Source organism: Raphanus sativus, unplaced genomic scaffold (genome assembly GCF_000801105.2).
Source record: "Raphanus sativus cultivar WK10039 unplaced genomic scaffold, ASM80110v3 Scaffold0015, whole genome shotgun sequence".
Classification (NCBI taxonomy): domain Eukaryota; kingdom Viridiplantae; phylum Streptophyta; class Magnoliopsida; order Brassicales; family Brassicaceae; genus Raphanus; species Raphanus sativus.
The window spans coordinates 82,426-107,062 of record NW_026615341.1 but is presented as its reverse complement, the minus strand read 5'-3'; the positions used below and the strand labels follow the sequence as shown (position 1 = coordinate 107,062).

Below are 24,637 nucleotides of genomic sequence, written 5' to 3'. Positions count from 1 at the left end.
TTTTTCTCAAATAAAAAATGCATATATTATTGAGTTATTTAGTGGCGACCTGATACAATTATGCAAGCATTAAAAAAATAATAGCATTGTGGAGTTACTGACTTGTCTGGTCCCATTGGATAATGACGGTTTTGGAATCTTTTATTATTTTAATTTTGAATAAATTCTCTGTAGGTAATGTTGAATAATTAGTGGCAATCACAATCAAAATTTGATAAAATTTTGACGAGAACTTGGAATGGTTAGATACTTGAAACTAGAAAATAGTTCTCATAAAACGAACGTTTGCTTTGATCTTCTTGAACATATGTCTAATATTCACATAGATGACTATAATACAAATATACAATGAACTATTTATCAGTTTATCATCAGCAATGCAACTCGCTTTTTCTGACTCAAGCGAATCCATGAGCAAGTCACCATGCATCATCACATCATCATCATCATCATCTGTGGTGATGAATGGATGGAACTAGAATTAGCCTTGGCTCCAGCAGCTGAGGTACATGACCTGACGTAGCGATTCATCAGGATTGGAGGAAGAAGAGGTACGTCGTCTTTCTCCGAAGGAGCACCTCTACGGGACATCTGCGGCGGAGAGAGGGCGGAGATCGGAGGAAAGTCGGCGTTGAAGGCGGTGGGCGGAGCTGAGACCGGTTTTTAGCTTGACGCTGTGATCGGGTTTCCTTGAACAGCCACGAAAGATGCTGCCATCCAGACCTTGTTTAGATAATTCATGATCTGATAAACTTCTTCTTTAGATCTTTGAAGATTAAAGTTGTAAAAGATTTTGAGAAGCTCTTGAGTAAACTGAAGAGAGATTATAAGGTTTTGTCGGAAGATGAAGGAGAGGTTAGGGTGTGTACTTATAGCGAAAGGATCATAGGCTTTGAGGGTTAATGGTAAACTCGAAAAGATTTAATAAGCATAAATGCAATGGATCATGTATCAGTGGGATCCAGGTTTGGAAAGCGATACAAGATGTTGAGATTCTCTTTTTTTTCCCATTAACTTATTATTATATATATTACAATTATTATAATTAATATATTAATGATTTATAATTGATAATTATACATATTTTATGAAAATTTTATATTTGACGGTTCTATTTCTACCAATAGTATTATAAAAGTTATGTTTGACTGGCTATTCTTTTATGTGGAATTTTCTTACATGATTCATTTGAAGTTTTGAACTTTAAATTTCGAATATAAAATACTAATAGATTTATTAATCATTAGATTAAGGGCTTGTACCATGTTGAGAGAAAATGGGAAGTGGATGGTAAGGAGGTATAAGAGAAAACAAGTGGCGAACTTAGAGGGTACTATATATCCTCAAGATGAGTCACTCCTTACGTTGAGCCCCACCTTTGTTGTATCTTGGCGATAAGTGACTCTGTTTTTTGTTAAGTTGATTTCAAAATTTGTCTATTGTATGTTTTGTTTATTTTATACTATGGGAAACGATAAGAGGCTCAAAACAAAACTAAATGATATTTGGATACATTATTGGAAGCTGCCTAGAGTCTAGAGGCGACGTCCCCGAAGGGTTTGATTGCGTGGAAGCCGGTTATGGGTCGTCACGTGCTTCCATCACGTGGTATTACCGCCCATCCAATGCTTCTTGTCTTGTCCCTTTGTTTTAGTGAGTTTTTGATTGCTATTTAATCTTCGTTTGTGCATTACTAAATCTCATATGGTTAATAGGAGTTGGCTTTGTGAGGATACAGATTCATTCTCATCATATTATGGGTAGATAAGCCATGTCTGCTTCTACTTCTACTACTTTATCGCCTTTGACTAACAAGTCTATATTCTATAACCAGTTGTACTTTCTTTTCTCTGGGTCTGTATTCTGGATTGTAGACTCAAGAATATAGCTCCATGAGCAAAAACTCAAACCCTGCAATGTACATAACAACAACAGTAGTCGTAAAATCTTGTGTTATTAGCATATATTCAAACTTGAACAAGGTAAATACTATAGTCACCAAGAGTATGACTTTTATTAGCATGTTACAGACATCGACTGTATGTCTTATCTTGATATTTTTGGCTCTAATTGGTAAAGTCAAAACGCCGTACACCTTCAGGAGAGGGGCGAAAATTAGAAGAAAAGAAGATGCGTAATAATATCAGATGATAGCTGAAACGGAAGAAAAAGAAAGAAAGAACATAGAAACCAACAACTAGGCTAATGAAAACTTGTGTGGGTTAGGGCTGTCATGATAAAGAACATAAACATATAGATTGATATGGGAATTTTATAAAATTTAAAAGACCAAGCTCTAGAATGCATGCAAGAACTTTGGCAACTTTTCATCTCTTTCCTTATCGATGATTGCAAGCATTTACTCCACTGCATGATCAGAGGCCAATATTAATATACTGTGTAATTTACTTCTAGATCGACGACATAATTGCTGAGCCACTGAACTTTTTTTTCTTCTAGAGATGTATATATCAATATTGAGAATGAAACTTTGATATGCAAGCAAATCGAGCCTAAGAACCCGCAAAAAAAAAGATAAAAGATATATTTTTAGGTTCCTAGCTAGCTTAGTTCTACGCTATTATTCACAAACTTGGAACAGCTTAAAGCTAAAGAGAGTACACAGCTATAACAGCAAATCTGAGCCACTGATGCATGAAAAAATAATTATGAATTCAAATTTACCAATCAAACAGAAATTTAAGTCTTGGTCATTATTTCAGAAAGACATAACAAACTTCACAAAGATTAGTAAACAGAAAGTCACGATCGCGAAAGTATTCTTGCGAATGTAAAACAGAAACAAACTTCAAAATTATTCTTGCGAATGTATTTGCAATAAGTTCGATAGAAAAAGAAGAAGACATGAAGCCACCAAATATTACTCCAGTGTCCCATAGTAGGAGAATGTGACAAGTGTTAGAAAGAAAAAGAAGAAGCCATGAAGCCATTAAATACTACTTCTAGCAGCATCACCAATTTGGAGAAGCCTAACAGTGACTCCTACACACTCGCAAACTCTTCACATACACAAACGCACAAATTAACAATAAGAGGATCGGGCCCATCAGAGCTTATATTTTTTACAACTGTAAATGCGATCTTAGGCTAAGCCATATATACTGCCTTGGCAAAAGCAAGTAATCACAATACACACTAATGCTCAAACAAGAACCTGCCAAGGAGTGTGACCAAGCAGCTGGAGACCACTTATTTGTAAGCGCCATCATTTCCAAGTCTGACGTCTCAACCACCTACATCGAGGTCTTTCCCAATCTCAATCATTTTCAAGGTCTAAATCACTTTGTGAGCTTCCGCAAGAGGCAGACGTTTTGTCAACACGTTGTGAGCTTCCTCTTCGGGTGATACCTAGTGAGCCTCCCATGTCCTGTCAACACTTTGTCTGCTTCCACTTTGGGTTAAATGATATACTAGCCTATGAGCCGGTTATATTCCAGTTGCTATTGAAATTATAAAGAGCCTATTTTGATGGCTTCGTGAGTTATTTGGTTACATATCTTAAGTTTTTCTATATTTTATCTTAACGATCATCTACATGTATTTTGAAATGGAACACTGGTAGTTTTGAGCTAATTTAAAAGCAGGTGACGACAATCTCAAAGACGAAGTTCCTGGAACAAACCTAATATATAGAATATTTGTATATACTCTTCTTGGGTTTGGATGATAAGAAGAGACATACTCTGTTTCCGTGGTGTTTCAATTTTCATATGAAACATTGTGTAGTGTCCCACAATAGAAAGAGTAAGTGACAAACATTCATACGATATATATTATGTAGTGTCCCATAATAGAAGTAGGAAATGACAACAATTAGATAGAAAAAGAAGACATATGAAACCACCAAATACTACTCCAAGCTCTATCTCCCCTTTGGAGATGGCTACAATGGCTCCTACACACTCACCCACACACACACACAAATCCACAACACAAAGGAAGAAGAGGAGAGAACGCAAGAGCCGTTGGATTCAGATGGACTTACTTACAATTGCCATCCTACGGCCAGCAGTCACTCTCTATTTCTCTCTTCAAAAAAAAAAAGATAAAGTTCATATAAATAGTAGTAAGAATATATTAGTCTTTCAGAGGACGGGGGAGAAGTTGAGGCGAGAAGTGTAAGTCGCTTTAGGAACCCAGTTTCTAGGAACGACGTCAGTGGCGGACAGTGTTCTACCGGCGGACAAAGTGGTGATCTTGACGGAGAATGGTCCTCTGAGTGGCCCTCCAATGATGCACCAGTTGGCTCCCCATACGTGCTTCATCTCTAACCATTCCCTCGCTCCTGCCTGCACCATTAAACAAATAAACCCATCTTTTTTACACTTTTGTCTATTTTATTATTAGTTGTGTGTGTGCCTTTTTAGTTGGTCAATAAAGAACCATGATTGTGCTCACTCCACTAAGTATTTTCTTCCTTTTTTCATTTAGTATTATACAAAGTAAAAGTGGAAGTGAGTCAAGTCAGTTGGTGGAAGTGACATTGTGGTAAGGAAAAGAGAAAGTAAAGTTTAGAGAGGTAAAAAGAGTACTTGGCGAATATGCATGGAGCCAATGTCGCCTTCTCCTTCTTCAAACTCGACCAGTAGAGACAACCAGAAATCAGTTGATCCTTCGTTCACATGGAACGCTATGTTCTGCCGTCTATATTTGCATGCCGTCCTTTTTTTTTAATTAACAAAATAAAAAATGAGCAGTGGGAAAAGACTAGATGGTCAACGGTCAAAAACGTGAGGGACCATTATACAATTGCAATAAAATCTAATACTCGTACTTAACTCTGTTTAGCTTCTTACCATTAACTACCGAAAACGATATAATATAATTCCTATTTTATTTAATTCGATCGTGCACTGTCACGAGTTAATTACTTGGAAGAGAATACTAATAAAATAAATATGTACCGGCGGTAAATAACGGGGATGAGACCACGGTTGCGGAGGGGACCAGACTCTCCGGTGATAGCCAATCGACCAAAGGCAGCGCCACTGAGATCAAAGTGAGTGTTGGTTTTGGAGCAGCCGGGACACTCGTCAGTGACAATGACAGTGACGGCTCTCCGGGAACAGATACTCCTGTCCAAGCACCGAACCTTGTAACAAGCGCCACATCCTTCACCGTTTTTGAAGAGAATAGGATTCACGGCTCCAACTCTCGCATGGAGGGGCTTCACGTCCACCAACGTACCGTACCCACACGCTCCTCCTGCGCATTAAGAGACACAATTCCGGTATGTAATTGACTAGCTAGAGTGTGAAGTCATGAGGTTTAGTTATGTGTTGTAATTACCATCGCTTCCGTCTCCGTTGGCGCTTCCGTACCAAGTGGCCACGGCGGGAAGCCAGTGAGCGTTAGACACGTGGCGATTGAGTATCACCGAGGCGGAGGAGCTAGTCAGGAGCTGCAGGACAATGCAGAGTGTGGCTAAGATGGTGACCGGAGGGAGCTGCATTTTCTCCGGAGATATCACCTCTATTGCCAAAAAAGGTTAGTTTGCCGACAGTGAGTGAGTGAGAGAGTGTCTGAGTTATGAGCAATTGATATGTCAGTGTTGTTATATAGAGGGAAAAAGGAACCAAACTGCTTTTCTGTAGTTTCTCTTTTTGTTTAGAGTTGTAGACGGTTTACTCCCTTTGCCGTCCATGTTATTTACGGTAAGATGCCACTCTATATGGACCCTACCGACAGTTAAGGCGTCGATTTCGCACGATCCAGCGTGTCATTGTCAGGGGACCTACAAGGGTGTTTTGGTAAATTTATGAGATTCGACCGTTGAAATCTCCCGCAGATTCTGTGGAGGAGATGTGGAATCCGTTAAGACACTGACTTGCCCTTTGCCCAATCTCCTCTTATCTTTCTGTTTATCTTCAAATAAATGTTTCATTACATATATTCAGATTTTAGTTTGCTGTATATACAAACATTTGTTCTAAAACAATTTTATATAACTACTAAATGTTAGGTTCAAAAAAAAAATAACTACTAAATGTTTATGACATTAGTGAAAGTGTATAGACTTCTAATCTAATACTCATTTCGTTTCAGCAAAAAAATATCACTTTCACGTTTTCACTAAGATTAAGATGATTGAAATACATTTAAGTTCTTAATAATTATACATATTTAACCAATCATATTGAAATAAATATTTTTTTTAAATAAAATTATTGCATTTGTAATTAATATTAAATTGAAAATTGTATTGAAATTTTAAAGTAACAGTTTTTATAACAAGAAAAATGTTAAATGACATTTTTTAGAAACAGAGAGAGTATCTATTAGTAATAACTGAATTAGTTTATGTCATATATGATAGTTATGATTCTGTAAAAATTCGATGAAAGACTTAATCTCTGTATATAGTTTACATACATGAATGATTGAGTGTACTTGAATGAGAACTGAATTAATATATCTTATATAATTTACGCATAGAAAAACTTGGTGGCCATTCTCGTGTGCACAACGCTTAAATCATTGCATCGTTGTCTTGTTGATATATACTATGATAATCGAGGTAACGGTTTTTTCGCTAATTCGTATGCTATAACGAACAACTACCTTTAGCTTACTAATGACATATTAGGTTCATGTTTTGTTATTATTAGCGTTGGTAGGGCAATAGATAATAACTACGGGGTTGGCCACTCACTCACTCAGTCCCAAATCTTATTTAAAAAGTGGATCCACGATTTGTTTTATTTTGTTAAAAAAGCACATGACCAATTTTCTACTTTGTATTATACGGCCCGACATGTATGTGAAGTTACTTTCTCAAAGCTATGAGAAAAATGTGCAAAAGAGATATTTCTAGCGTCAATTACGGTTCGTTTTGTTTAAATGTGATTATATAGAGATTAGAGAGAAAATGGTGGGCATTTAAAGCGTTTGTGCCAAAAATATTATAAATAGACGTGACTGATTTGTTTGGTGTATGTACTCAAATGATTCTTGCAAGATCTTCACTTAACTACATGCGTAAAAAATCATTACATATTGCAGAACACTTATTAAGGTTGTCATTGTGTACTTTAACAATATTCCTTATTCGTAGATTCAGTCTTTCAGATCAATGTTAGGTGGACGATAAAAGGATGTGTGGGAAGAGCCAAAGAGGGTATAGCGAATGGCGGTAAAGTCAAAATGTGTAATGAAATGATCATGATTCACGTGAAATAAATGAATAATTGATCAGGTGAGTTTTAAAGACATTGGAATCTTATACCGTTCATATTATAATCAGATCATTCTTCTTACGCCAACCAAACTCTCTCTACCCTTCTTCTCGTTTACACTTCCACAACTCGAGGTTTGACTTTTATACAAGTTCCCATAATCCCATTCATACAATAAATTGTGTACAGCGTAAGGGGAAATGAAAAAGAAAAAGAAAAATAATTTAAAGTTACCAAATAACGTAGAGAAGAAGTTAGTAATAAACCAAAACAAGGTTCATACTTGAAAATTTTCGAACTAGTTCAGTACCGAGTGACGAATATGCTCTCTAAGCGTTTATTTTAGCTTGCAAAGAGGGAGAGTTCATGTTACATATCTTACAGAAAGAATCATGACGAAGACTATTTCAAACTATTTAAAGTACTTGGGGTCTTCTCTGGTTGGGCCTGAAACGTGTTTCAACTCATTTTGAAACCTAGTTCCAGCCCATTTCGCAAGGGATACTAAACGAAATGAGATTGTGTTACACACAAGATGTGTAGGTTGAATGTGAAAGATGCAGCAGCAATACTGAACATGAAGACAGGGAAACTTGCGTGTGGCAGCAGAAACCTCCTCGGTGCGTTCCACCTGTTTCACGTGTCTTGTGTCGTACACTGGTTTCTCTTCTGTGAGAGTGAAATACTTGGGAGCAAGATGGTGTGTGGAAAGGGGAAAAAGAGATGCACAAAGCAGAGTGGTGCGAACATGAATGGGTTGGTTAGCAATGTTAGCTGGCAAATATTTTCAGTGTTCTGTCCAGAATGTCAAGGCACTGGGATAAACATTGAAGGAGATGAGATTGAGAGACACGTTTCCGCTTTCTCAGGTATGTATGTATGTGATTCAATCAGTCAAAGTTCTTAACTAGTAGTATAAACCTAACATACGTGTATGTTAATGTGGTAGGCATGGAGGTTCGGGGTGAAAGTGAGTGAAGGTAGAAAAGCATGGATGAAAAATCCGGAGAAGTTAGAGAATTGCTCAACAGGATTTCATTTTCCACAGCAGGATAAAGAATCGGTTAAAGGTCAGGTAATGTTACTGTTATTACACAACATATCCATTTTGGTAATTACATTGGTTGTAAATTGAAAGATAAAATGTGGGAATACATGAGGAAAGAGTGCAGAGCTTGAAACTGGTTCGTTTCTACCGAGTGGAGTTGTAAAGTAGGAAAGAAGCAAGCAAAGATACACTCTAAAATTTATGTGTTTTGTGTAAATAAGGATTTGTCCGGCACTTTGTAAATCCGCTATTACATTTGGTGTTGTTATTATTATCTGATTACTTTTACGGCTCATTTTACTCTACAGTAATATTTAAAAATTCTTAAAATTAGAAATTCTAAAACCTGTTACCGATGTAGGCTGATAGGCAAATTCAATTACAACTTTTAAAGCTACAAATTTGGATCCCATAGATGAGGCCATGAGTGGTTGTGTCATGAGGACCCATAAGTCATCTCAGACTGCACTATGCTTTTAAATGAAACAGCTCACTTCAGTTTTATTTACAACATTTTTAATGTATAAAGAAAGAACCGTACCCAAAACATTAATATAATAAATTGATATTTCAACTTCTTCTACATATCAACAGTCTTATTCACCGTTATCAATCAAACGTAGGGTCCAAATTTTATTTAGAGTTTTTGGAAAGGAAAAAGCACCACCGTTTGCGTCGCGTTCTAGTTTCTAAATGCCTCTATCTCATCTTTTTGGTGTACAGATCCTTTGATTTGAAGACAAGCCTCCTTTGTGACAAAAAAAAAAAAGAAGACAAGTCTCCTTATCCATATTCTCACACCATCACATATTTTTTTAAGAGAATATCAAAATATACAAAAGCAAACTAGTGCCGTTTCTTGATTTTGACTTTAATATGTTCTCATCACACAATCCAACAACTTATACTTTTTTTTTTGTAAACCAACAACTTATACTTTAGTTCCATAAATATATAGGATAAGACATACAATTAGAAAAGAATTAGACACATAACCATGAAGCAAAGCAGGAACAAGTAGACTCTGCTTAGTGACTCATCCGCCTGCATTGTCCGCCGACTTGTGTAGCTGTCGCTCCGGTAAGGTGTCACGTTGCTTGAAGACTCTCCAAATAGTCTCCGATATACCATTTCGCATACCACACCAACCACTGGATCAGGCATTCTATACATGTACCGTTGACTCTCACCTTGTCCAGCACGTTGACCAACTCTTCTCAAGTCATAAACCGGACCGGATGGTCTGGTCGGTATGTTTGAACCAGACTGGGGGACTTTTTGTCCCCGCCCGTATATAGGGACAAGCGTAGCGTCCGAGACATCGGATTTGCAGACCGGACATTTTGGGGATTCCTTCATATTGCCGTACTGGTCGACGCGTTGTCTTGAATGGTTGGTAGAATACGTCCACTTGTAAATGCAGGGCCAACAAAATAAGTGGCCACACAAAGTCACGACCGGGTCACGAACCTGATCCAAACATATGTTGCAGTCGAAGTCTCCTCCAAAGCCACCCAATGCTGCTAGGTTGTCTTCTTGGTTGTGTATCTCCATTTACTGAAACGTACAAGATAAACCCATTCACTTGACTAGTCGTTGTTTATTAAATGAGATACGAATTTTTTGAGAGATAAAGAAGAAGATAATAGTAGTAATGGTTTTAAAAGTAACAAGTTGGAGACTTTGGAGTTATTATGACGACTTGACCTAATCCCTTTTTTCAGGTTATTATTCATATATAACCATATAAGAAAAGAAACTAAATAATTACAGAAACGTAGTGGGCTAATTAAACAAAGAACTAAAGAAGTGATGACAAATGGGAAACTAATCAAATAACAGAGCAAGGAGTTTATTCATAGTCATATGATCTAAAACTGACATAGTATAATAAGAAACGGTGCAGATCTATTTAGTAGATACAAGCGCACCAACATAGATATATAAATAAAGACTGATGATTTAGAGACTTACTCGTTGAAGAGATTGTCAGTACCAATGGATCTCTGCCGACTTTAGATGCTAGTTTAGTAGTTTAGCCTTTGAAAACCACAGAGAGTTATTGCTGATGAACAAAGGGAGGAGAATTATTTGGAGTTAGAGAAAAAAGAATGGGTAAGAATAATAATAGATCAAGGGTGGTGCAGAAGCAGGAGAGCTGGTACTATACACAAACACAAGGGTGATGCAGAAGCAGGAGAGCTGGTATTATACACAAACACAAGGGTGATGCCGAAGCAGGAGAGCTGGTATTATACACAAACACGCACGCATAATTATTATTTTTATTTTACATAATTATTATTTATTACTTTATAAGGTGTAAAAACTAAATCCGAAAAAAAATATTTTAGTGAAGAAACGTCTACCTGATTCAAATTAGTAGATAACGTAACGAAATGACATTCTTGTTTTAAATATTGTGTTTTCTTTGTTTCTTTTACTTCCTTATTTTATTAAAAGTTCAGCAACGGACCAGCATCGTTTGTTTTAGAAAAGTAAACAAGAGTTACAAGACAATACTAAATAATGTTTAATCACAACTACAGAAGAACGATTATATATTCATTATCTTATAAGTTATTTCTTTATTGTTTACCAAAAAAAGTTATTTCTTTATCAAAGAAAAACAATTATGTATATTCATCAGTTGATATAACAATTTTGGAAAAATGATCTATAAGATATTAGAAACTGCCAAATTGACCCATGACTTATCGGTTTATCCAAATTTCATTTTTTATAAGATATAAATTTGACAGTTTATGGCAACACCATAAGACACCATCATGCCATTATTTCCCCATTTTTAAATCCTAGTAATTTTCCTTTTCCATTAGAATTATTTAATTTTTTTCCTTGTTTCTAACTTTAAAATTTATAATTACTACAACATCTATATATATTTTTAAAATAAATATTTTAATATAATTACATGTATTAATTTTTAATTTATAAATAAAATTAAATCGTTTATAGGAAAAAAATATTTCTAAACTATTTAAATTTATTTGTTCAGTAAAGTGAGAGAAGAGAGAGAAGAGAAAGAAAAAGAGAGAAGCGGTGGCTCCGAACGTCCGGTGGCGCGTACACGCGCGTGCCGGCGTCGGTGGCCCTTTATAGTCGTTTTTAATCCTGTAGTTTTGTCGTGGTTTTAGATCTACCGTCTTCCAACCGATATACTGGCGATTTTGGGTTAGGGTTTTGCGCTAGGAAGGGCTCAGTTCGCGAGGTTTTTTGCTCGGTCGTATCTCTGCTTTCTCTGGTTTCGTGGTGAGGGTGAGTGGCGGTAAATCGAAGAGGTTGTCGGCTTGGAGATCAGTTTTTTTTCGGGGAGTAGAGGCTTTCTAAACTCTACGACCGTCGGTCCTTGATTCCGGGAGACAGGGGCTCCGTCAGCATCGTCATCGCCGGCTCCTGCTTCCGAGAGATGGTAGATCCGTTATTACTGCTCTCTTCGGCTCGGTTTATATCTTTAGTTTCTCTTAGGTTTTCTTTCTTTCTCTATGGGTTTGTGCTTTTCTGCCTCTCTGCCTTTTGATTCTTCTCCTGTTACGGCCGTGAATGCCGGTGGTGATAGATCGATTGTAGACGGTTTTATTCAGGTATCCTCATAGATGGTGGTTGGTGTGGTTGGTGTGGTGAACCTGTCGGCTTAGGATCCGGATGAGATTGATCGATGCTCTCCGGTAGAGGATCTTCCAAGCGACGAAGGTGGCGCCGGTTTCGAGTTCAGGTTGGTGCGGCGGCGTGTGTGCCAATGAGCCGCGAAAATTAGGGTTTCACACCTTTGGGCTGTGAGATGGGCTTTGGGCCCGGATTGTAAATTTTTCATATTTGGTTTGGCCCAGTAGAATCTGGGCTTTGATGTAATTCGGATGGACTTGGCCTTTTTTATATAATACTATCCAGAAGGAAAAAAATTATTTAAATTTATATCAATTGAATGAGAAATTCATCTAATTTGTTATTTTCTTTTTATAAATATTTAATTATAAGATGCTTTTAAAAATTTAATGAGAAACCACTAATTGAAGTGTTTTAGGTGATGAGAAGAGGGTTGGAAAAAGAATTGCTGAGTGAATAACAATGTCAATCAGGTTGCCTTCAACGATTCGAATTGGTATACGGAATTACGGATATTAACCAGTTGAAGCTTAACCAGCAATTTGGTTATTTGATGGTTTGTCTTGAAGGATTGATTAATATAGGAAAATTTATGTTGGCATGTCAGTGATATTGTTTCGTCTACTTCAACGATCCGCAGCATTTTTCTCTCCTCCTATAACTCTAAAACACGAAAAACGAAATAACAAAACAAAAAGCGTTTAATTAGAAAACCAAATGCGACAAAGAAAAATACAAAGGAGGAAACAGAAGCATGGAGATTTATCCTCATTGTTTGGTTTCTCTTCTTTCAATCATCATCTTGTCTGGATTCGCATCGTCTCTTCACATCTCTCGTAATTTACTAATATTTCAAATAAAGTATGTCTATAAAAAATTGTTTCACGTTCTTGAAAAGCGTAATGAAATTTCTATGTGCAGTTGATGAATTTGAGTCACACCCAGCCACAAGCCGAGCTCTTCTTCAGGCAAAAACACGTAAGAATATTTTGAATCATTGATCGTATATCGGCTATCGCTCATACATGCTTCAATCATGATTGGCTAATAAAAAAAGAACTAATTATAAATAAGCAAGATTCAATGTATTGTTTAATATGTGATGTGATAACAACAGCATGCAAAGAAGATTTTGCAAGCAAGAATTACACAATCATAACGAGTAGATGCAAAGGCCCAAACTATCCAGCCAAGGCATGTTGCTCCGCCTTCAAGGACTTTGCATGCCCATTCGCGGAAGCTCTTAACGATGAGAAGACAGAATGTGCCTCCACAATGTTCAGCTACGTCAATATCTATGGTCGATATCCTCCCGGTATATTCGCAAACATGTGCAAAGAAGGCAAAGAAGGGCTTGATTGCACCGACGTAATGGCCGCCACATCATCTTCTCATGTATCGATCCCTCTTGTCTCCACACACGCATTGCTTTTCACCGTTCTCTTGTTTTGCCTCTTCTAAATACGTTTTTATATATATATGTTACAATATGGGGATATTATATGAACATTTCCATCGTTAATTAGTTGCGGAGTGACACCATTAATTCTTTCATGCAAATTCTAGTTTTGTTTAGGCTCTCGTTAACTATTTTTTTTTTCTTTTTAGTAGTAACATGAATTATGCGGGATTGAATCCATATGGTATCGTATCAACAATACTATAAGAACAATAGGGATACACATCTGAAGTACTTGTGAAGATCTCGTTACACGCCACATAACTAGCAAGCATGTTGTGTGGATCATCATAACATTTGGTAACGTCAGAGTTAATCTTCAAGCCCTTGATATATATGGTCAGTAGCAAATTTGCCACATGAGAATATGCAAAGATTATCGGTGAGCAGTAACACAAGCGTAGCGTTGAATCTTAATCATCTATCATATGTTTATGTTAGACGAAAATGGGTCAATCATGGCTGGCTAAGCCATCCAGTTGTCCGAACATCACAACTACCATTTGTGAGTTCTTGGGACAACAACCACATCACCATGAAACGACGTCGTTCAATTATATGAACTTAACCCAAACAAACGGGGCAGAACCAAAATATTCAATATCTGTGGGGACGAAGAAACAAATATTAATACACAAATAAGAGAAGAAGTCGGGTTTAGCTTCTGCTTGCCTTGCCTTCTCTCAAAAGGTTGGAAGAAAACGAAACACACAAGCTTTGCTCTCCTCCCAAGCGATTGATTTCCTTTTCTGTTACCTCCTTTCTTCTATCACTAATCGAGATTCCAGTAATCGGATCGATGGCGTCGGGTCGGGTCAACTCGGGATTCGATTTCGGATCCGATGATATCCTCCGCACGTACGACGACTTCACCAACCAGGACTCCTCTAACGGTTCCAACTCCGATCCTGCGATCTCCGCCACCAACTTCAATAAGGTGAAATCCAGATTCCGCCTCTCCCTTCTGTGCCGTTAATATTTGGGATTCTAGGGTTTTCGATTTGGGAATTTCATAATTTCGCCTTAACCGGTTCGCGCGATCGTCCCGGTTCTGAATTTTCCTAGGTTAATCGAAACACATAGACATGCCTTGTTACTGAGTTACTTTTTTTTTTTGTATTTTCAGGAGTTTAACAAGACTAGGATGGCGAGGTCTTCGGTTTTTCCTACGAGCTCTTACAGTCCACCTGAGGACTCTTTGAGCCAAGATCTTACCGCCACTGTGGAAAGAACCATGAAGAAGTATACAGACAACGTGATGCGTTTTCTCGAAGGCATCAGCTCGCGCTTGTCCCAGCTTGAGCTCTACTGCTACAACCTTGATAAGACTATTGGTGAGATGAGGTCGGATTTGACTCGTGATAACGAGGAGGCTGATGTTAAGCTTAGATCTGTGGAGAAACATCTTCAAGAGGTTTGTGTTTATGTAATGTAGTTTCTTAAACTCTGTACCGGTTCTAATGGATGTTTTTGATGTAGGTTCGTAGATCAGTACAGATTCTCAGAGACAAACAAGAGTTGGCTGATACTCAGAAAGACCTAGCGAGGCTTCAAGTTGTGCATAAAGATTCATCTTCCCCGTCTCACTCCCAACAAAGTGAGGAGACTTCTGTTCCTGAGCCTAAGAAGAGTGAGAACACCTCTGATGCACACAACCAGCAGCTTGCGCTTGCTTTGCCTCATCAAATACCACCACAGCCACCAGCGCAGCCACAGCCCCAGCAACAACAGCAGCAGCAGTATTACATGCCTCCTAATACACAGCTTCAAAACACACCTGCACCTGCTCCACCATCTCAGCCTCAAGCACCACCGGCGCAGGCTCAGTTCATGCCCCAACCTCCTGCTCCATCTCATCCAAGCTCAGCCCAAACTCAGTCTTTCCCGCAGTACCAGCAAAACTGGCCTCCTCAGCAACAGGCGAGGCCACAGTCCAGTGGAGGCTACCCAGCATACTCGCCTGCACCACCAAGCAACCAATCTCCAGTAGAACCGTTGCCAAGCAGCATGCAGATGCAATCACCATACGCTGGACCTCCTCAACAATCGATGCAAGGTTACGGATACGGTGCACCACCACCACCACAGGCTCCTCCTCAGCAGACAAAGATGTCTTATAGCCCACAGACAGGCGATGGGTATCTACCCTCAGGACCTCCTCCTCCTCCCGGGTATGCCAGTGCCATGTATGAAGGTGGGCGGATGCAATACCCACCAACTCAGCCTCCTCCGCAGCAACAGCAGCAAGGCCATTACATGCAAGGTCCACAAGGTAGTGGGTACGCACCTCAGCAGCATCAGGGAGGTGGTGGCAACACAGGGACACCACCTCCGGTTCTAAGATCAAAATACGGTGAACTGATAGAGAAGCTAGTGAGCATGGGTTTCAGAGGAGAACACGTGATGAGCGTGATTCAGAGGATGGAGGAGAGTGGCCAGCCTATAGACTTCAACGCCCTCCTTGACAGATTGAGTGTTCAGTCCTCAGGAGGGCCTCCCAGAGGAGGGTGGTGAGAGAAGCCACAGTGGCTCCTCTTCTAGGCCCTAGTTTTATTGGACCCAATAGATTGGGCCTGTTGTGTATTCTTCTTATTGAACTCAATTTATGTTTTCCCCAAATAATTTCGTGTGCTTGTTTACTTTTAGTCTGTCACTTGAACCCAAATCTAAACTCTTTGAGTTTACTAGGGTTAAACCGTACACGCGGGTGAACAATTTCAAAAACAGTTAAACATATTTCAAATTTTACTATATATTTGAATATAGTGTTTCATATATAAGTGTTTTGTAAATTTTTGCATTAATATTTAATGCTGCAAAAGATTATATTAATTAGATATTATGTTTTACGTTGTGGAAAGAGATACAAATGAATATTTGATTGTGATATATCATTTACTCATTACTGATCTTTCAAAACTGAAAAGTGATTTTGTTCTGTATTTTTAGTCTCTAAATGAAAAATGAACCAGATGATTATTAGAAATATATTAAACTAAACGGGGGTTCATAATCTAATTTTTATTAATAACTAAATTTGATTTCTAAATTATATGTAATGAATTTACAGAATTGTTTTGTTTATGAAAATATAATTGTAACTAAATTTGATTTCTAAATTATCAATATTTATTAAACATTTTGCAAACAGATGTTTCATGTCATTTTTATTTCTTATATTGTATATTTATTTATTATTTATTTTTCTTAAATTGTATATTCAATTATTCTAATATTATGATAGATTTTTAATGTAATATTTTTATTTCTTTATTGTATATTTACTTATTATTTATTTTGCTATACATGTTTCAGATATATGTTTAATTTAGTTTTTCTATTTCTTATAATGTATATTTATTTTTTTCTTATATATTATATTCAATATTCTATTTTTTTGTTTTTATATCAAATAATAAAATTACGTTAGATGTTTAATATAATATTTCTATTTCTTATATTGTATATTTACTTATCATTTGTTTTTCTTATATTGTATATTTACTTATTCTAATATTATGATAAATGTTTAATATAATATTTTTATTTCTTATATTGTATATTTACTTTAAATTTATATTACTTTATATTTTTCAGATTGTTTTTTTAATTTAGTTTTTTAATTTCTTAATTGTATATTTACTTATTTTTAGATTTTCTTATATTGTATGTTTACTTATTTTAATTTTTTTTTTATCAAATGATAATATTACGATAGATGTTTAATGTAATATTTCTATTTCTTATATTGTATATTGACTTATTATTTAATTTTCTTTATATTTTATATTTACTTTCTATTTTTATTTTTGATAATCATACCACGAGGCATCTTTCGATGAATTTTTTTCCGCTGATGTGGATGCTCCATGAAACCTCAAAGTGCTACTTTTATTAGTATAGACTTTTGCAGAATCTTGTATGTATTTATGAGCATCGTCGACTTGTGGTTGTGTATAATAAAATCATGTTGATCGTAGGAATGAGCAAGCTCACGAAATTATTTGTCTATTTACTTTTATTTATTTATTATTCATTAGAACGTTACGAGACTTACAACACTCGTCGATCACTAGTCTAGCATAATCCAAATAAATTGCGCGCTAGATAACATTATTTCAAACAGCGCGAGGTAGAGTCTCTCTCGCGCCCGATAAATAATGTTCATATAAATCAGCCATTTTTATCTCATTATTGGGATACTAGATAAGCATCCGCGCTACGCCGCGGAATATTTTATATTCCCTCCGTTTCAAAAATATATATATTTTAAATTTTTCATTATATTCAGAAAACACATTAAAATTTGATCGTAAATGCACTATTTTTGTGAATAGCAAGTTTTCATAACTTTTAGACAATAGAAATCTAATAAACACTATTATTTTTTTTTGAAATTTACAATTTTTACATTGAAAAGGTAAAAAAAGTATCTTTTTGAAACAAATCTTTTTCTAGAATATGGATCTTTCTGAAACAAAGAGAGTATACTATTTTATTTATATTTTTGATATAAAATTTTCATAAACTGTAATAAATAAAATAAATATTTTGAATAAAATATCAAAATAGAATCAATGTAATACTAAATTCTAACTATAACTATTTAAAAATTGATTCAAACCAAAAGGTAAATAATTTTTTTGTATATATTTTGGTAATTTGCATATTTTTAAACTTTATGTCTATTCCAATTTGAGTTATACCATTAGACCCCTCTATTTTTATAGAATGGCAATTTTAAATTTTATTTTTTCCAAGTTTTTCCATTTAAATTTGTCACTTTTAACTAAATTCCCTCATATATGTTATTTGGCATTTCTATATTTTTATATAAATTTTGAAAGTTGTTATGTGACTATTCTCTTTGTTGTTATGATTCTAAAAAAAAAAAGAAAATCTATTTAATGTCATACCAGTAAAGAAAGCTTCATGATGTTTCTTCTTGGTATTCCTTAGAATGCCACCTCTTTCTCTTAACAAAGGGAATGAAAAAAACAGTTTTTTTTTTGTTTGTAGATTGTTTAGTCTGTAAACAACACTTTTGATTGTTGACATTGTTTGTTTTCTTCATTTCAATCGCGCGAGCATACTATAATGTTCTTATAATATTCTTATAAAAATTGTAGACAAGCATGTCTCATTTTTTTTTTGGTTTTTAGATTTAAAGTGATAGAGCAAGGAGAGAACATGGCATCAAGCAGGGACGGACCCAGAAAAAATAATAATATGGGGGTACTAAATATATAAATATTTATATATTAAACAAAATTTATTAAATGAAATTAGAATATATTTTGTAATCATTAAAATTTAAATCTTTTATTATAAAATTGGTCACATAAAAAATATTTTTTATAATTTTAAATATTAATTCAAGTAATATTATAAAATTACATACTGCACTTGATAATGTCATTAATTATAAAAGAAACAGTTCATTTTAGTTTTTAGTTTAATCTATCTATTGGAAAAGAAATATAAAAAAAACAAATTGTTAGAGTAAAATCTAAATGACTACAATTTTATTTTGTCAAGAACTAATATTAAAAAGAATGAAAAGAAAGCAGTTATATAAAAATAGTTTCAAATAGCAAACTAAAGAATGAACAAATACATAGTGTTTATTCAAGCACTCGATCTTGAAATAGGTGGACAGAGCTTTTGTTCAAGCAGTAGAACTTGAATTAGGTGTGGCACCATTAAGCATTTTAAGCCAAAGCGCCAAACATTTGTATATATTTATGAGCTTGCACAAGGGATTAATGTTCAAAAAAAAAACTTGCACAAGGGATTGATATTATTAGTATGTGGCATGTGCCACACCCCATTTGTACATGCGTCCGCCCCTGGCATCAAGTAGAGCCTTTAAAACCTCTAAATGTGATCAATCATACAAGAGCTTCACACTGAAAACAGAGTAGTCTTATTATTGTAATTTTTACCTTCACGATCTTCATATTTCATTCAACTTCTGTCCTACACTTTGTTGTGATTTTGGCTTGGCCTCTTCACTCGCGCAGGCCAGCTCTTCTCTTTCTCAGTCTGTTTTTCTTCACTCACTCTCTCTGTTTCTACTTGTGTATCATCACACATGCACACACTCACAGTCCCTTTACTCTCTCACGTCTGTCTTTGTTCTTGTAGAGAGAGAAGAGAGTTTATCTTTAATTGTCTACATTGTTCTTTCTCCAACTATTTTTCTTTTTAGAATTGGATTCTTTTTCTTACTTCAACACAAGCACATTCTTGTAGTAGTTTTCTCACTAACTACTACACACACCTTACCTCTACTAACAACTCCTAACAATTCTATCTAGCTAGACTTAAACCAACACTTCACTCTTTTTTGTTGGCTTAACTAAACTAATACTCTTATTCTTTTTGTTGTGTAACTTCTAGTTACACAACTCAACTTACTTTGACTTTATGTTGTCCACGTTGGTCTTACTTCTAGCTCCTCTGTTTCTTGCATGCGAAGTCTCTTTTTTATCATCTTATTCTTTCTTCTTTGTAGCTTCTTCTCTGCTAAACTTCGTTGTTCCTCTTCTAAGTGACTCCTTGGTCACTTCTTCATTCTTCTTTTCTTGTGTGGCAAGCTTCCTTGCTTCCACTTCTTCTCTCTTGATTTCACTTTCTCTTTGTGTGTTTAATCAAAGGTTCAATGCAAACACATTTGTTAACTGCTTGCCACTCTTGGATTCTCTTCCACGATTTGTTTTGGCTTCCTGAAACATGCATAAAAATGTTAGATCAAATTACCCACATTATTATCTCATGGTTTTCACCTTAACTACTCTTTTTCCATCTGAGATTGATTTGTGTTCCTCTTTGTATTTAAGTCCCATTTGTGTGATCCTCGGTATGCGTCTTTTTCTCAATATTTTCTAGAATCAGAGGTCAAATGAATTCACCGAGTAAATTGGATTTTCCGATAAGATGCAGAGATAACGATCCTCGAGGAAGCATAACAGCAGCTTCGGAAAACTCTTAGATTGCCACCACCATAATCGCATCCTGCATCTTCCATGTATATACCCTTGAGTTTCCATTTTTTCTTTTACTCTGATGCACGTTCGTCGAAAGCAAAGCATGTTAAAATTCAACACACATTAGGTTTTTTAGTTTAGAAAGATTATTCATGTGATGTGTCGATAACAAAACAGATGTGTATTAATAAAAAAAATTCATTGGATGTTGAACTTTTTTCAGTTAATGACAAGTCATTCCTATAGTGATTTAAAAATCTGATGTGTCATGCTTTTGAAAGAACCTTGTGCTATTATTGTGTTGATTTCCTTTTTTTTTTTTCCATTATTGGATATTAATTTCCTTATTGTATAATTTCCTTTTTTCTAGATAGATAGAATTATGGAAACTTAGAGTTCTATATAAAGAGCATAGATCAATAACACAACTATTTATTGTTTACATCACTTGTCTTCTTTCTTTCGTAATTTCACGATGATGATGACGCCCACCGTTAAGAAAAGCATCGCCATTAGGTCTGTCGAGTTATACGGAAACGCGCTTTCTCGTCCTCGTTTCTTCGTCAATCCTCAGTTCCGTCTCCAAGGACGAATCGAAGGTGACGTCGGCAAGCTCCGAGCACAGCTCGAGAGTTCCAGCGCTGGAGACTCCGAGAAGAAGAAGAAGAAGAAGAAGAGGTGTGGTTGTGATTCTCCTCCTCCTCCCGCGTCTCCGGTTGCGGTGAAACGAAGGAGGTACTTTTATCTGAACGACGATAATGATGAGGGGGAAGATGAAGGCGCGGAGAGAATCATCAGAAACCTATCTGATGATTTTGATGAGGAGGAGGAAGATGAAGGCGTGGTGGCGAGGATCATCAGAAACCTATCTGATGATTTTGATAGAGTCGGTGGAGAGAGCAAATTCATTAAGAAATCGATTGAATCGGCGGGAAAGAGATTGAAGGAGAAGAAGAAGAGCCTAAGGGTTGAGGAAACAAGTTCAACAACTAGGGCGTCGTCTCCAAGATTGACGAAGCCTCTATGTTTTAGATAATTCATTAAAAAAAATTGTAACTTCTTATTAGTTTCTTGATTCTTTATAAATATTAATTTCTCTGCTTTTTTCTTCTTATGAATTGTTATTACTACTCTCGATGTCCGATTCTGAGACTGATTAGAGAGAGACGTAGCCTAAGGGATGATGCTGTCAAAATTTGTTATTTTATAGAAATATAAAGTTGAGCTGTGTTACTAGGCAAGGATATGAATGTTAGCGTAGGTGATTCCGGGTTAGCTAAGGTTGCAGAACAATAGCAAAGTGATAGGTTAGCACAACACGCATGGTTGGAACCTGAGCTGGTTAAGACAGGGCGACAGTGTGTGTGGTTTTGGAGTGTTTTTGTAGCAAACTGGATGGTCAAACATTGGTATTGAGCTTCCTCCCCCACCCAAAAAAAAAAAAAATCAAAGGTTAAATACATGGACATAAACCCTTAAATTGTTGAAAAAGAAAATATTAATGTTTTTAGTAAATGTCTATGATCTCCAAAATCTCAAATCTGACTTGAGGAAGACAAGTGATAGTGGAATGAATGTGGGGTTTACTGGAGAAAGACCAAGTGGTTGATGGTTTAGACTTCATGAGAGTAGGACTGTTCTGTGTGCAACCTGATCCGAGGATGCACCCAAAGATGAGACAAGTGGTGCATATATTGAGACTGAGTGATGATGGTGATGAGAGGGAAAGGGAAGGCCGAAGGCATGTAAGTGATCTTATCGGAGAGTATAAAGAGTTCTTACTTGTTGGTAACTAGTGACGGAAGACAACACCCACGTATACCTAAATAGATGGCGCTCGTCTTCAGATTCCAATTCCTTTAAGAGCTCTGGTTCTATTCTTCAAGGTAGGTAAAAAGCTAGCGTGTTGTTGTAGTTACTATTATATAGAGGTTGTGTCATTGTTTTGTAAATATGATGTGTATGAATTTCATTTATGTTTGAACTTTCACAAATTTTCATGAAAACTGTTTTCTATAATTCTATGTTGCTTACTAAACAACAAGGCACCAGTGGTCTAGTGGTAGAATAGTACCCTGCCACGGTACAGACCCGGGTTCGATTCCCGGCTGGTGCACATATTCTTTTAACTTCTCACCCTTTTGGGCTATCGGAATCTTCGAAATAAGTGGGAATGGTGCAGCTACTGCTATAAAGTATGGTATGCTTTTTCAAAACAATATTATACGATCTATGGGCCGATCATTCAGTCCTCCTAGTACTTAAAAGTTGGCTGAGGTTATCAAAAAAATAATCTAAATGTATTTACGATCCTTTTTATTTTATTCTAACTTTAGATTTACAAAACAAATTTTAATTTTTTGGGTGCAGTTAGTTTATACATGATAGATATTAGGATATACGTGTATACATTATGTATTACATTCAGACCTAATGTTTAAATGAAAATTAGATTAATCCTGAAATGATAATCTTGTTTATAGATATTCTAACTTAACTTACTAACTTACGTTAAAAGTGTCACTTTACTATAGACAAATTGGATTCAGGGTAATGTTATTTTTCTAAAGAATAACTGGCTAACACACTAATTGAAGGTTGAAAAGCATTTTTCATTAAAAGGACCAAAGAAAGTTGAAGGGAAAGTTTTTGTCTGCTTATAGTTAATTAATAAAAGAATCATATTATGTTATCATTATCTCCAAAGCCATAATCAGTCTCTGTCCATTACTAAGCACCTTTAAATTAAGGTTTGTTGAAAAGATTTATCACGTAGGTACTTGATTTAGTTTGATATAATGTTGGGTTGGTGGGATTTAAGACCACGACCTATATATCCGAATTGCTATTTTTTTACCATGAAGTCGTCGTCGTACAGGGAAGAAACGAAGCAGGTGACATAAAGTTAATCCAATTTAATGTTCTGCTACCTCATCCATTATTGTAAGTACTCCCAAGTAACTTGACGAGTTCTAAATTTATGTTTCCAATGTTATTTTTTATTACTTTTGTTTCATAATAAATGTCACTCTAAACTCATTTTCTTGTTACACAAAGAGTGTCACTTTACAATTCCAATATAAATTATACTAACTTTCAGCTGAAAATTAATTGCAAACTACATTGATTTTATAAATAATTTTATTTATCTAAAATACTATTGGTCAAAGAGGTAATTACAACTTACATATATTTCAACAACTTTCTTAATCTGTGTGAAAAATGTCACAACGACATTCTTTAAAAAACGGAGGGAGTACACTTTTGTAACGCACGATCAGTGATATCAAAAGTATTTTTTCCCCTTTTTTTCTAGAAAAACCGATGATTAAATATTGGTCCGGACGTTCGGGTACCCGTTGGTGTCCGGATCTGGTTTTTCGGATTTTTGGGTTTTCGAGTTTACGCTCCTAGATCACATAGTAAAATTTTATTAGTACGGGTCGGGTTCAGATAATAACACTTCGGATTCGGTTAAAAATTATATTGCGTCCTAAAACCCATAAAGTAACCATATATCATTCGGGTTCGGGTTATACCGGTTCGGTTCGGATATAACCAAAATAAAAAAAAACAAAAACTTAAAGAAATACAACTAAATTAATAAAAATTAATCTATTACACATAAAATTGCTAAATTAACAATAAAACGTTAAATCAAATATGAAAACAAACATTATTTGTAAACAATATTCATTATATTATAGAGAGTAAACTTGTTATTGCAATGAACAAATTATAAATTACTTATTTATAAATAATTGCGTACTTAAAACATTTTTAATATCGTTAATATTTATTATTATATATCATATTATTTACGAATATTAAATTTAATAACTAAAATACTTATATATATATATATATTTTAAAATATTTATATTAACTATTAGTTTCGGGTTTTTTAGGTTACATGTTCGGGTTCGGTTAATAACACTTCGGTTTCGGATATTTTTTATATCACCCTACAAGATCCGTTCGGGTACTTTTACATTTCGGATCGGATAACGGATCGGGTTTTTCGGTTCGGATTCGGTTCGGATTTCGGGTTCCAGATTTTATACTCAGGCCTAATTAAATATGAGCTTGGGTAAGTGCTTAATGATGGTTAGCAGATAGGTGCGACCATGTGAGCTAGTCTCAGATTTGATATCATGGACAGTATTCAAACAGCTGACCAAAAAAAGAGAACAGTTTAGAAATGTTTTAGCATTGTTGAAAAATTAAGCGCATAACTAACCTCTCTACTAAAAACAAAACCGAATTAAAGTCTTTGCTAAATATATAAACAGCTTTCATTTAGTACATAGCCTCAAGA

General features: G+C 35.6%; 6 protein-coding genes, 1 non-coding gene and 1 pseudogene across 9 annotated transcripts; 5 read left to right on the top strand and 3 right to left on the bottom strand.

Annotated features, from left to right (window-relative positions):
• Positions 1–413: 413 nt before the first annotated feature.
• On the bottom strand, positions 414–741 carry LOC130500700 (uncharacterized; annotated as a pseudogene).
• Positions 742–3,766: 3,025 nt separating this feature from the next.
• On the bottom strand, positions 3,767–5,565 carry LOC108848763 (expansin-B3). The gene is made up of 4 exons (XM_018622198.2): positions 5,311–5,565; positions 4,926–5,226; positions 4,554–4,683; positions 3,767–4,310 (listed from the first exon to the last, which is right to left on the bottom strand). Exons 1-4 carry the CDS (start codon positions 5,471–5,473, stop codon positions 4,107–4,109), a joined length of 798 nt encoding a protein of 265 aa, XP_018477700.1. The 5' UTR covers positions 5,474–5,565; the 3' UTR covers positions 3,767–4,106.
• Positions 5,566–7,753: 2,188 nt separating this feature from the next.
• On the top strand, positions 7,754–8,969 carry LOC130500698 (uncharacterized). Its single transcript, XM_056995653.1, has 2 exons — positions 7,754–8,065; positions 8,146–8,969. Exons 1-2 carry the CDS (start codon positions 7,774–7,776, stop codon positions 8,172–8,174), a joined length of 321 nt encoding a protein of 106 aa, XP_056851633.1. The 5' UTR covers positions 7,754–7,773; the 3' UTR covers positions 8,175–8,969.
• Positions 8,970–9,076: 107 nt separating this feature from the next.
• On the bottom strand, positions 9,077–10,535 carry LOC130500697 (E3 ubiquitin-protein ligase RMA2-like). 2 transcript variants are annotated; one of them, XM_056995652.1, is made up of 3 exons: positions 10,415–10,535; positions 10,219–10,309; positions 9,077–9,801 (listed from the first exon to the last, which is right to left on the bottom strand). In XM_056995652.1, exon 3 carries the CDS (start codon positions 9,796–9,798, stop codon positions 9,217–9,219), a length of 582 nt encoding a protein of 193 aa, XP_056851632.1. In that variant the 5' UTR covers positions 9,799–9,801; positions 10,219–10,309; positions 10,415–10,535; the 3' UTR covers positions 9,077–9,216. The 2 variants fall into 2 exon arrangements, with proteins under 2 accessions (XP_056851632.1, XP_056851631.1); XM_056995651.1 differs by having other exon boundaries at positions 10,219–10,518.
• Positions 10,536–12,583: 2,048 nt separating this feature from the next.
• Positions 12,584–13,367, top strand: LOC130494327 (GPI-anchored protein LLG3-like). Of its 2 annotated transcripts, XM_056995649.1 has the most exons (3): positions 12,584–12,707; positions 12,793–12,849; positions 12,989–13,367. In XM_056995649.1, exons 1-3 carry the CDS (start codon positions 12,626–12,628, stop codon positions 13,330–13,332), a joined length of 483 nt encoding a protein of 160 aa, XP_056851629.1. In that variant the 5' UTR covers positions 12,584–12,625; the 3' UTR covers positions 13,333–13,367. The 2 variants fall into 2 exon arrangements, with proteins under 2 accessions (XP_056851629.1, XP_056851630.1); XM_056995650.1 differs by lacking the exon at positions 12,584–12,707 and having other exon boundaries at positions 12,774–12,849.
• Positions 13,368–13,985: 618 nt separating this feature from the next.
• On the top strand, positions 13,986–15,975 carry LOC130500701 (vacuolar protein sorting-associated protein 27-like). Its single transcript, XM_056995655.1, has 3 exons — positions 13,986–14,267; positions 14,457–14,744; positions 14,810–15,975. The coding sequence occupies exons 1-3, from the start codon at positions 14,130–14,132 to the stop codon at positions 15,842–15,844; spliced, it is 1,461 nt and encodes a 486-aa protein (XP_056851635.1). The 5' UTR covers positions 13,986–14,129; the 3' UTR covers positions 15,845–15,975.
• Positions 15,976–20,705: 4,730 nt separating this feature from the next.
• Positions 20,706–21,421, top strand: LOC130500691 (uncharacterized). The gene has a single exon (XM_056995643.1). The coding sequence runs from the start codon at positions 20,795–20,797 to the stop codon at positions 21,353–21,355; it is 561 nt and encodes a 186-aa protein (XP_056851623.1). The 5' UTR covers positions 20,706–20,794; the 3' UTR covers positions 21,356–21,421.
• A 943-nt stretch (positions 21,422–22,364) lies between these two features.
• On the top strand, positions 22,365–22,435 carry TRNAG-GCC (transfer RNA glycine (anticodon GCC)). The gene has a single exon. It is a non-coding gene; the product is annotated as a tRNA-Gly (tRNA).
• The last annotated feature ends 2,202 nt before the right edge of the window (positions 22,436–24,637 follow it).